The sequence below is a fragment of the Oreochromis aureus genome, linkage group 7 (assembly GCF_013358895.1).
Source record: "Oreochromis aureus strain Israel breed Guangdong linkage group 7, ZZ_aureus, whole genome shotgun sequence".
Taxonomy (NCBI): domain Eukaryota; kingdom Metazoa; phylum Chordata; class Actinopteri; order Cichliformes; family Cichlidae; genus Oreochromis; species Oreochromis aureus.
The window spans coordinates 59,494,617-59,506,780 of NC_052948.1; the positions used below are offsets into that span (position 1 = coordinate 59,494,617).

A 12,164-nucleotide genomic window follows, 5' to 3' on the forward strand; every position below is an offset into this window, starting at 1 on the left:
GCAGCTGCTTTTTATGACTCGGGTGGAAGTATGAAACGAAACCTGACTGGTTTATTGAGCAAAGTCAGCTGTGAGAAAAGGAAAACAAAACTTACAAACAATAAAAACACCACACCTAGTGAGTCATGGGCACGTGGTTTATTACCTTAGCTGGAAAAGCAAAAACGAAACTGGAGTTGACGTGTGCAGATTTTCCATGACAGCAACATATTTACCTATACTGAGGAAGTCACTCGCATGAGTCACGAAGCGTTTGTCCCACTGAAAATGCTACGCCCACATGAACATATTACCCTGTTTTTTTCTGAGTCCATTAGAGTTCAACTGTTATTTTTAAACGACCTGAACTCTATTATTGTAATAGAATATTGCAGTAATATTGATTAGATTAGATTAGATTAGATTAGATTAGATTAGATTAGATTAGACTGAGCATAAAATGGTCAGCATTGACAATATTTACCATCTTACTAGGAGCAGCTGTGACTCAGGAGGTAGAGCTATTCCTATATAGAGCTTTCCACCATGGTTAAGAATTGCAAAGTACAGTAAATGAAAGCAAGTGTTTTCCACCAGCAACACAGCTCTTTATATTACTTTATATTACTCTGCATTTGGTGTTTTCTGAAGGAGGTGTGGCTTTTACCCTAAATAAAAAGAAAATGCATGAAGCTGTTAACTGTTAAGTATGCCAGGTGTGCAAGATATCATTTGTGCTTTTCCTTATTTTCTGTCATACATACCATCACAATGATGGATGCTCATATTGAACATGACCTAAGATTCAGATAATGGTGTCATTATATGTACAAGTAATCGCTGTGAGCCAAAAGTTTGTAAGTACTTTGTTCCAGACTGTTTCTTTAAACTCTTGGCTCTGTATGATGTCAGTGAGACCAGGTATTTCAAATATCATCTTGGGCACACAGCTGTGGCTGAGGATGGAGACTCCACCCACCTATTGTTCAAATCTTTTGTTTGTGGAAGCAGCCAAACAGAGCGATCCTGGTTTAAAGTGAAGAGGCTGGATTATTTTGAAGCAAGAATAACAATATTGAGAAGGAAATGAGCAAAGTGGGTCACTTTTCAGGTAACTCTAAGTAAAACTTTAATAGTAAATCCACATCTGAAAAACAGAACAGTGCAGTTTATGTTGAAAACTAACATTCTTTTTTACATAGTGCAAAGTTTTTCATAAAATGTTGCAAATCATTACTTACATATGTTAACATTGGCAACATTGTATAAGTGTAGCTGATTATGATTTAGTGAGTGCAGTTATTTTGTGTATTTTCTGAGCTGTAACATTTAGGTGAAAAGCTATGAAATACTGACAGACTTCCTCCAAACTGTATAATCTAGTATTACCTATTTACACTTAAAAAAAAATATACACACATACATAGATGTCATGTCATCATCATAAATCTTAAATGTTCCAGTAACTGTCATGGCCAAAATGCAGACTTTCAGAGACAAGACTAAACTCAAAATGCAGCTTTATTGCTGGATTTAAAAAGTACATGAAACCAAGCTGGGAGAATCTAGAAACTAAACTAACAGGCAGAACACACAGCCAGAGAATGAATGAGGTCATGACACTGGACAGAGCGAGACGGAAACAATATATACACACCCAAGAGGGAACTGGGGCAAAGATCTCAACCTCAGACTGTTAAATAAATCCAAACCAAAAGTCCAAAAGAGAAAACGCTGGGTAGAAGATGCAGGATCATGACAGTAACAGTAAGTATGTTTCAGTAACTGCAAACGCTAGGCTTGGTCAACAATTACTTTTTACTGTTCAATACAGTAAAAAACTGGCGTATAATGCTGATCACTTATGGATCCTCTTATTGTTGCTCAGAGCCTCTGTGAGTTTGGTTTGCACGATCTCCTTAGTTGAGTATAACGGCAGCTCCAAGGTCGAGAAGCACGTGTGTGTCTCAGGATAGTACTGGTCATAGGAGAGGTCCTCGACTTCTTTAACTTTGACTTGCATCTTGATTTTGTCCATACCGAGAATTGGCACCCGGTCAAATCCTGTCACAAACCCTAGAAGAGGAAAAAAACAGAACTCGATGAATGTCGTGAGTTTTTGTTTACTTTTCTGCATGTTGGTGTGTTTTATCCACAACCTCAGCTGCAGTGCAACTGATGTTTCCTACCACATGTTCACTGCATCGATTAGCAAATGTCAAAACATTCTTGAGTGATCTAAACTTTAGTAGTCACTGTGATGAAGCAATGTTGCAAATTTACAATGGTAAATTCCTGCTAATAAAGCAGATTAGTAACGTAACTTCCAATTTACATGTTAAAATTTGACTAACTTTTATGACAAAAATCAAATCAAATACTTACAAAGGAAAGCTTTCTTCTGGTTCTCAGTCAGTTCATCAAAAACCTCCCAAAACATCTGTATGGTGGGATGGTCTGCGCTGTATTCACCTTCATAATGTGTGTTCTAATCATAGTGAAAGAGGCTGTTAGATATACTGAAAATAATTCATTTAAACTATAATCAAAGCATACACAAGGATGTGATAAAAGAATTGCAGACAAATTACATCTTTGTATCACTGACAGCTGTTTACCTGTTTCAGCTTTTCCCAGTCACTGAAGTCTTTGCCCACCATCACTTCCTGCAGCTCCTTTGGCTTGAAGAGTTTCACCAAATCCCGCTCACACACCAGGAAGAAGCCTCTCTTGAACTCCTGAAACACCTTCTCCACTGATGTGTTGAAGGCATGATTCACATAGGCATCCACAAACTCCTTCCTGTTTGGCAGATAAAAGTAGTGATTTAAAAAAACACATCCACACTTTGGTCAAATCATGAACTGTTCTGTTCCATTTTGTTTAAAGAGTGGTTGCTTTATATCTCTGCCATGGTCATTTCCCATTAATTGCTTAAATTACTTGCCTATAAACATGCAAACTGAGGGTGGTGTATCGCAAGAATATGCACTGGACCTTGTTACTTTTTCTAACCTTAGCAGTAAAAATAAGGAAATTGGTTGGTTGATTATGTCCTTGTTGTAAGTATGCTTCTTGGCAAACAAACTTATACTATTGGAAAGCCTAATTATTCACCCTCAAATTATGTCACATTTGCAAGGAAAATGCATTTGTGGGTTGAGCAGCAGAGTTGAGCATGTGACTTTCATCCATGACAAACTTTCCAGATCATCTCTGCTAATGCCAAACAGCTTATTCTGCTACTGGCTCTTGTCTGGTGTTATTTATTGGATTGATTGGATCATTTGCTGGCACACATCACACTGTTTCCACCAAAACCTAGTTTTATCCACACTTTGACCCTGTGATCATACAGTAAAATTTTGTGGTGTTGTCTTCTTGGTTCACCTGTCTCCGATATCCCCTGCTTTGGCCTTCAAATTTGGAGGTGGTGCTAGGGCTCACTCCATCAATGTGCCTTGATTGGCACAATCAGGTGCGAAGATCTGGTATGTTTAAATGGGCGCCACGCACAAATGTGCACAAAAATTATCCCATTTTAGTGGAAAAAAGCATGCCAATTCTTTCCAAGAAGCACTGTTACAACAAAGAAATAATTTACTAAATTTAAATATTCTTTTATGTGATGACTTTTTATTATGTGTAGCTTCTCTCTGGCAGGATAATTAGTATTAGTATATTAGTAATTAATAGTTTGCTTTTCAAAAACATGTTATAAAATAACCTTTAATTGTCCTCACTTATTTTGACTTGTCACCAATTTTTCAGGACTTTCAGGATCAAGGTCAATATCTTTCCCATCCCAGTTGATCTGTTGAAAAAAAAAAAGATTTTACTGCTTTAAGAATTGGGTATCCCAAGACCATTTTGAAAACTGTTTTGATTTAAGTTGTGTGGAAAACGCCTACCGAAAAATACATGTCCAGGTTTTCCAAGTCATCATCATGGTAGTCCTCCAGGATGTACTGCAGACTCCTGTAAACATAATATAGTTTAGGATCATTTGTGGAACCAATCAACACCTAAAACTACAAATTTGTGTGAAGTAAATATAACTGTTATTAAATTTTCTGCCTTACTCTCCAACACTTGGGTTGAATTCTATCAAATCCTCCAGTGAAGGCCTTACACCAAGCAGCTTCTTGAACAGCACCAGTGGGAAGGGTAAGTGGATGATGCAGTGGTTGTACAAGGCCAATCCACACAGAACTCCAAACAGGAAGAAACGCTGGTCTTCCTGAGGTGCCTGGTGTCAATGGTGGGGACAAATTTAAATCAAAAGTCAGTTGTCGAAGACTGTATTGATGACTATCATCTGTATTGAACTATTGTTAGTTATATGGTATTATAATCAGTTAAAAGACTCAGAAAATTCTGTGTCTAATCTTATTTCCAATCCATAGGAAGGCTTACTTTTGAGGAGAACCATGCTAGTGTTTCAGAGTCATTGAACATGAAAATCCCAGATTCAACTGAGACCAAGTCATGAAAGACTTCATAAAAAAAGTCTTTCTTGTAGACCTCATCGATCACACGATTTCCATCAAAGAAGACCTACAAGACAAAGGGGCAAAAAAAGTTTAGATCAAAACTGCGTGAATGCACGAGTTTTTAATATTATCTGTGCCTTGCTGTGTTTACCACAAGTGGTCTCTTGTAGTCTCTGTGATTCGTATCAGCCAGTTTTTCAATAGTGTCCTCCAAAACTGATGCTCGCCTCAGCTTCACTACGAAGAGAAAGTCTTCGAAAACTGAGGGATAGCAACCAAATGTCACCCAAAAATTCATAAAGACTTTCGTCGCCTCTGTAATCTGAAATAAAGTGAATGATGTCACTTTTACTCTTTTTCAAAGAGGGAGAAATATTCTATGTCACATAAACACCAGTTTTTGGAAGGTTTTTTACCTTGGCATGGTAAGCATTCATGTCAAACACTGTTTTCTTTGATTGCAGATCCATCACAATAGGGAACTTGCACAGGATGAGAGGCTCAGCATGTGAATACTGAAAGGAAAAAACCCATAGAGAACTTTAAGGTTTGATTGCACATAAAAAAAACATACATTTTTTCATGTTGTTTATTTGAACACTGGGTATTGACTAAAAAGTGACAGAACCAAAGGTTAGAAGAATGGAATAACAAAGTATGACACAGTAGATTACACACAGACACACTACTTCAGACCAGAACATTTTACCTTTCGTTGTGACTGTAAAAGCCAATGTTGCAAATCCTCAAAAAGGAATTCTTCATCAGCCGACACACAAAAATCACTTTCGGGTATCCTTCGAGACTCTGCAACCCTGCTGTTTGCCTAACAACAGAACATCTTATTATCTATTTATCATCATTTAAAAGGCAGAGAAAGGGTTACATTTTAGTTTAGGAATGAGTGAAATGACTGTTTTAGGATATTTATACTAACATTGTACATATATTGGAGGACTACCAGCAGATTTCTGACTCCAGAGTTGCGAGGTACAGGTTTAAAGGACAGGATCTCTGATAGGGCCTGCTTCCACACCTTAACGTATCGCACCATGGTGGAGGGTGACAGCGAGGACCACCAGTCACCTGAAGAAAAACAGAGAACAGATGAAAAGGACATGCCATGAAACTTTGAGCACTTTGTCACCTTCCAGATTAAAAAGAGTATTATTGTGATATCATGTAGACAGCTGTGACAGTACCTATGATCTTAAGACTTTCATTCGACAACCTTGTTACTGCACCAGCTACCGCCTCAGTGAGCTTTATGCTCTGTTGCCGTGTGTGTTTCAGCACTGCATGCAGAAGCTCATTGAGAAGAAGGTAGATTCTCAACCCCTCCACTCCAACTGGTTTCTGGTCGAGGGAAGGAAGCAGGTGTAGCACAGCAGCCTCAATCTGTTAGTTTGGCAAGGATTGCAAGAATCGATCAGCAGCAGTTAGGTCCAGGTATTGCTGCATGTGTCTTTCGTTAGGCAGAAGAACGGGGAATTCATAAATTATGGACAGATGCTGATTCCTCAACTTATTAGTAGGATATTTATAAAATAACAAGCAAACAAAAAAACCTTTTGCTACAGATTACATGTATTCTAGCAACATACCTCTGCCTGAACATTGTCCTTTGTTACCAGTTTCTTGAAAGCAAGCCGTGCATGTTTTAGGTTCAAGCCGTGATACTTCAGTGAAGTTTGGTGATGTTTATCACCGCTAAGAAGACAAAGAACAAACTCCACATATAAGGATGGCACTTATCCATAAGCAAACAATTACCAGCTAAAACAATATTTCAGTTCTTTCAATCCTGAAACACCAGATCTCCCACCTTTGAAATGAAAAAAGAAGAATGTGGTGAACAGAAACTGTGTATTTACCTTTGTTGAAGGAAACTTTTATTCAGACAGGATGCAGAGGAAAACGCCCCGTAGATTTCCCTGTGAAGATTTAATATTTTCATTCAATTGCAGAAAAAAATGTTTTCAAACAAATAATTTGAATGACAGAAACCATACAACACCAGGCAAATCAACAAGCTGTGACTGCCAGTGCATCATACTTACTGTTTAATCTTTTTCCATGACTTTAAATCACATTCAGTGATCCATTTGTCAACCATGTTATCAAGACAGTGTTGTGATGCAATGCCACAGTCTGTGTTTGAACCCTCGTGAATGCCCTGTGAAGGAAAGCAGTGACTGTTTACATATTCACACCTCCTCCCATCACAGTCTGTACTTCATGTGTTAGTGTCAGTACCTCATCAGATGAACATGTTGCAAATGAACAGTTTTCTCCTGCAAAGATGTTTCTGATTTTCAGCTCACTGGTCTCTGAAATGATAAGTAAACACGTCACTTCTTTCTTAGATAAGTTAATTGCATCCTCAAGTTGTTTATTATCAGAGGTGTAGTTACCCTGTGGCAGTCGAACAGGCAGCGGCACAGATGGATTACTCTCCTCTCGATGTCCCAGCTGCCCTTGATTCTCACAACCAAAGGAGTAGACCTGCTTGGATTCGGTCAGCACTAAAGTGTGATTCCTGTGTAGATGATAATATACAAAATATTTAGACCTAAAAACCATAGTTAAACTTTACTAACTGCTTTTACTTTAAGCATTTTTTATTTAAGCAGCTTGATGTTGTCTGTGATATCTGTTACTCTCTTCAATGATAATATAATAACTTATGGTGTTTTACATTGGCATGCTCATGTAACTGTATAACCATCCATCCATCCATTCACTTCCGCTTCTCCTTTTCAGGGTCGCGGGGGGCGCTGGAGCCTATCCCAGCTGTCATGGGGCGAGAGGCGGGGTACACCGTGGACAGGTCGCCAGTCTGTCGCAGGGCCAACACACAAGGACAGACAACCATTCACACTCACATTCGCTCGCACATTCACACCTAGTGGCAATTTGGTTTATCCAATTAACCTATCCCCACAAGTTGCATGTCTTTGGACGGTGGGAGGAAGCCGGAGTACCCGGAGAGAACCCACGCAAACACGGGGAGAACATGCAAACTCCACACAGAAAGACCCCGGCCTGATGTTGGAATTGAACTCAGGACCTTCTTGCTGTGCGGCAACAGTGCTAACCACCGTGCCACCGTGCTGCCAATGATCTTTAAATTAATCTATTTTAATTTTTTTTAACTCTATATAAAAAATTTACTCTAAGAGAATTGTGATATATTTAAAATGTATAATTGCTGCACATGGCTGACTTTTTAAAGGATGAGACTGATTCTGCAGGATCAGATCTTGGGTCAGGATGCATCCTGTTCACATTAGGTCACAACAGTCAGTGAAATGTCCTAGCTTTGTTTTTGTTTTTTGTTTTTTTACTCTATATAAAATAATAATTCCTGGGATACATTTTAAAACTTTAACCTCTGTATCTTTGATGTGAAACATGAAAAATATTCAAAATAGCCTGAATATTTCATGAATTAAGCAGTATGTGTGTTGTACCGTCCACATGTAATCTTGGTGACCTTTGCCCCCCAGAGCTCTGCAACAAGTCGAGGACGCAGTTCGTTGCGTAGTGAGTTGTGGCCGAGCTGTCCGTGTTGACCGGAGCCAAATGTAAACACTGCACCATGCTGAGGAGCCAAACACACAACTACAGCGTAAAGTCCCACAGCCATTTACTTTTACATGACAACTGTTTTAATGTGTTTTCAAAAAATAAGGAATTAAGAAGTTGTTTTTTAAATTTGTGTCCCAGTGGTAAGTACAGCATCAAAATCAAACTCCACAGAGCTTTTCATTCTCTTTTAGCTTTCTTTTTTCATGTTTAGAACTTGTAACTTCTATATGAAGATGTTTTTAAGTATGTTTTGAGACAACATTCAAAATCCTTTTTTTTGCATTTCTTGAATAATTTCAAATTTTTTGTGTAAATCCACATTCTTTACAAAATATATTAGTAAGAAAGGAGAGCATCAAAATGCTCCTGTTGACTAACCTTTGTCAGAATGGCCGTGTGGTCCTGTCCACAGGAAATGCGCTGAGCTTTCTTCGTATTCAAACACTGAACAGGAGCTGGTGTGTGTCTGTCTATAAGAAAAAGGATTGTCAGTGTTATTATGTTACCAGATTATAATGCCCATTAACATACAATAAAGTTCGGACATTTATTTTAAAGCCACAGTACCTTTTGTGTCTCCCAGCCCGAGCTGTCCACAGTCATTTCTCCCCCAGCTGAAAACACCTCCAGAGACAGAGAGGGCGAAACTCTGGTCTCCTCCTGCAGCGACCTGGATCAGGGGGATCGCTGACAGTGATGGGACATGCTGAGGTGATCTGCAGACAGACTTCCTCGTACCCAGACCCAGCTGGCCCCTGCAGTCCTGACCCCACGTATAAAGCTGACCATCTGTGGGAGAATCAGCATGTCTCTGTGAAACACTCTCCCTCCTGATAGCTTGTACTTTTACTCAGAGTTTATGTTTAATGTCATGACCACCAATGAATAAAATGGAAATAAAATTTCCAATTCAGATTTCATATATAAATGCTGGTATGCACAAAAGGTAAAGTGTACCTGATGGAGAAAGTGAGACTCAAGTGTAAAATTCACCCATCCTTCTAGGCTTTAAATGAATCGATCTTATTTTGGGTGCACCAATAAACTGCTTTAGCCTGCCCACAGTGGCTGCACATCTGGATGCCATTTGGCAACCCAAGTTCCTCTTTTTATGCTCTGTGTGACTTAATAAATGACTTGTCATGGCCTTTAATAATACTGCAAAATTACAATGAAAGAATGCAAAATATTGTTTGTTCCTAGCCCTAAAATACTCCAATTACTCATTAGATAGATTGATACCTTTATTTGGTCAGGCCAAGGTCTTGTTTACAATTGTACCGTGCATGTGTATTATAATTATACAGTTTAAAATATGTGGAGGAATGTATACCTATATTGACATGTATACAAAGACAAATAACATGAACTACATGACAGATGTTGTGAAATTACAACCTTGGGGTCCATATAATTATGAAGTGCAATCAAATGTGTTTCTGTAAGTTGGATGGACTGACTCAGGGTCTCTTAATTATTTTAGCTTGTTTAAATAACAAGCTAAAATCAGATGGCTGCTGCTCCCTGACCCTGGTTCTGCTGGAGGTTTTTTCCTGTTAGAATGGAGTGTTTCCTTCCCACCATCACCAAGTCCTTCCTCAGAGGGGTTCTTTGACTGTTGGGATTTCTCTCTATTATTTTAACGTCTTTACCTTAAAACATAAAGTGCCTTGACGTGACTGTTGTTGTGATTTGGTGCTATATAAATAAAACTGAATTGAACTAAAAATCTGTAGCACTTGCAAAATTCTACTGTACCTTTGGTCAGTGCAACTGAGTGCTGACTCCCACAAGCAACCTGAGAAACCTGCTTGTTAGAAAAAGCTTCCAGTGGCCTGAAAGAGAAAGAGCAGAAGAAGAGAACAGAGCTGAAACAGCCATTTATCAGCGCTAACTGTGAACCCAAATAAACATGAATCACACTGTATACACTCCTAGGACTACGGTGGAGTATTAGGACCACACTAAGAAAAAGAAATTGTGTCAATTTTGAAAATAAAGTTGAAATTTCAAGATTAAACTTGAAACACTATTTTGAGAAAAAAAAGGGAGAAATGTGGAGATTACAGTTGTTGATTCAAGACAAACTGCCATTGCTCATACAAAATTCCTTGTGTATATGATTTAGTAAAACAAGCTGATGGGCTGCCTTTTTGTAGAAATATTTCATCTGCTGTGATCAGGAGCTCTACAGACTATAGTAAAGCCTGCAGGATCCTGAAGGACACACCCACCCAGCACATCACCTGGGTACCCACAGGAGGGCGGTACAGGACAAAAAAAGCCAAAACAAACAGACTGAAAATCATCACATATTCCAGAGCTGGAATAGATATATACTGTTTATACTGTATCTAATTATTAGAAACTATTTTATATAATATTTTTACATTTTTGTGAAAAGTTAGATTGCTTTCTTTGCTTTCTTAATTTTCTTTGCACCGACTGGGACAGCATACAGTTTCATTGTGCTTATGTCATAATAATAGTACAATGTTCTCATTCTGATCTTCTTTATTGAGGGTGTGAACATCGATATCTCTCAGCATCAGTCTGTCAGCCATATCATTTTTTACAAACCAAATTCAAATTGCCAACTTTTGAAAGTTTGTGTGTGTGTTTTTTGCCTTCTGACCAGATGCAGCTTTTATACTTATCCACACACTGTGTTTATGTAAGGAAAAAAATTTCTTGTAACTTAAACCGACTCTGTACGATTTCACTAACTCATCTACAAAAAGCATTTTGTAAAAGGTAGTCTATAGCAGCCCTGGCAGTTTGTCTTGAAACAGCTGTCATCTCTACACTTCGACACATTTTCGACTTTTTTTAATAATATTTTTTTCTTAACGTGGTACTAATACTCCTTCTCACAGGACCAATAAAAACAACAACAACAATAATAATAATAATAATAAAAGTTTGCACATCTGTATTTGTTACCTGGGAGTGAAGGGTGGGTGTCTCGTGTCCACACAGAGGACTTTGCCGCTCTCAGACAGCAGTGCGACCACATCATCGCCACAACTCACAGCCTCTATCTTCTCTTTGTGTTTCACAAACTCTGCAGATTCACAAGCCACAAACACAGCAGGTGTGAGTGGAGACAGTTCGGTTAAATGCAGCACAGAGTGAACTTGTTAGTGACACCGATACTCACTCTGCCTGCCTCTCACTCTTCTCCCATCCTTGCTCTCGTTTGTGCGGATAATGAACGCGTTTCCATTACTTTTAACGAAAGCCAGCACGTTTCGACCTGCCGACAGATCCGCGATGTGATGGCTGAGGTTTAAATAATGAACTCCATCATGCGTGGTCGTGCTGTCGGTACCGGAGCCGTCTTTCACGTAAAACCCGCGCTGACAGTCCTCTCCCCAGGAAAACATGTTGTCTGAGTGTGTTTGGGAGCGACAGCTGATCCTCACTGAGTCACTCTGCAGTCTGTCAGCCAGAAACGAAACTTAGAAACTTAAACCTAGATATGTCGCAGAACAGCATCCGGAAAGGAAACAATAACACGAGTCAGCTGATCTGTTAAAGTAACGAAACGAAAGTAAAACTGATAATAGATAATCAATAATAAGGAGAGGTCGATTGTGTAGCTTTTCATTGTGTTTCGTTTCACATGCAGAGGAAGAAGTGTTTGCATTGCAACATGTTTGCATGTTGCAATGGGAAAGTTAATACTGCGTTTAGCTGGTATCAACTTTTTATATAACAAACCTTTTTTTTTTTTTTTTTTAAAAAAAAGAAGAAAAAACTAACTACTGTATGAATTTAAAGGCTTGGCAAAAATCATGAAGGAGAGATTTCTAAAAAGAACATGATTTATTGATGTATATAATTTCGATAGAGGTATTTGGCGTATACACTTCAATGGCCCGTCTTGGCATAACAGAACCCCAGCTGTGATGGGCATTAGAGCAGGATTCCCCGGAGTCTAGACGCTGGTGGTGGAGGTAAAGACGGAGGCTTGAATGGAGCCTGAGTGATGATAGGCGGTGATGGGGAGTAGGTGGGTTGCACGAAGGCGATTGGACTAGACCACCAGTGATGTCACAAACAGCTTGATAGCGTGGAAAAGTGGAAGTGATGTGAAGA

The 12,164-nt window shown here is 38.9% G+C and overlaps 1 protein-coding gene across 1 annotated transcript; it reads right to left on the reverse strand.

The window, feature by feature from the left end:
- Window positions 1-1,083: 1,083 nt before the first annotated feature.
- On the reverse strand, window positions 1,084-11,494 carry LOC116330532 (probable E3 ubiquitin-protein ligase HERC4). The gene is made up of 23 exons (XM_031752880.2): window positions 11,224-11,494; window positions 11,007-11,127; window positions 9,822-9,898; window positions 8,631-8,852; window positions 8,442-8,533; window positions 7,946-8,076; window positions 6,887-7,011; window positions 6,729-6,802; window positions 6,533-6,648; window positions 6,347-6,406; window positions 6,077-6,182; window positions 5,675-5,870; window positions 5,410-5,558; window positions 5,182-5,298; window positions 4,889-4,987; window positions 4,624-4,794; window positions 4,396-4,536; window positions 4,062-4,228; window positions 3,891-3,957; window positions 3,723-3,793; window positions 2,598-2,781; window positions 2,365-2,467; window positions 1,084-2,055 (listed from the first exon to the last, which is right to left on the reverse strand). Exons 1-23 carry the CDS (start codon window positions 11,447-11,449, stop codon window positions 1,838-1,840), a joined length of 3,033 nt encoding a protein of 1,010 aa, XP_031608740.2. The 5' UTR covers window positions 11,450-11,494; the 3' UTR covers window positions 1,084-1,837.
- Between the last annotated feature and the right edge of the window lie 670 nt (window positions 11,495-12,164).

Excerpts from the sequence above, each read along its gene's own strand:
- LOC116330532 (XM_031752880.2), bottom strand. The coding sequence starts at position 11,449 with ATGTTTTCCTGGGGAGAGGACTGTCAGCGCGGGTTTTACGTGAAAGAC. Across the intron at positions 5,559-5,674 it reads TGAAAGTCTTAAGATCATAG|GTGACTGGTGGTCCTCGCTG; the intron begins GTACTGTCACAG and ends GTTTTTCTTCAG. Across the intron at positions 4,229-4,395 it reads TAGCATGGTTCTCCTCAAAA|GCACCTCAGGAAGACCAGCG; the intron begins GTAAGCCTTCCT and ends CATTGACACCAG.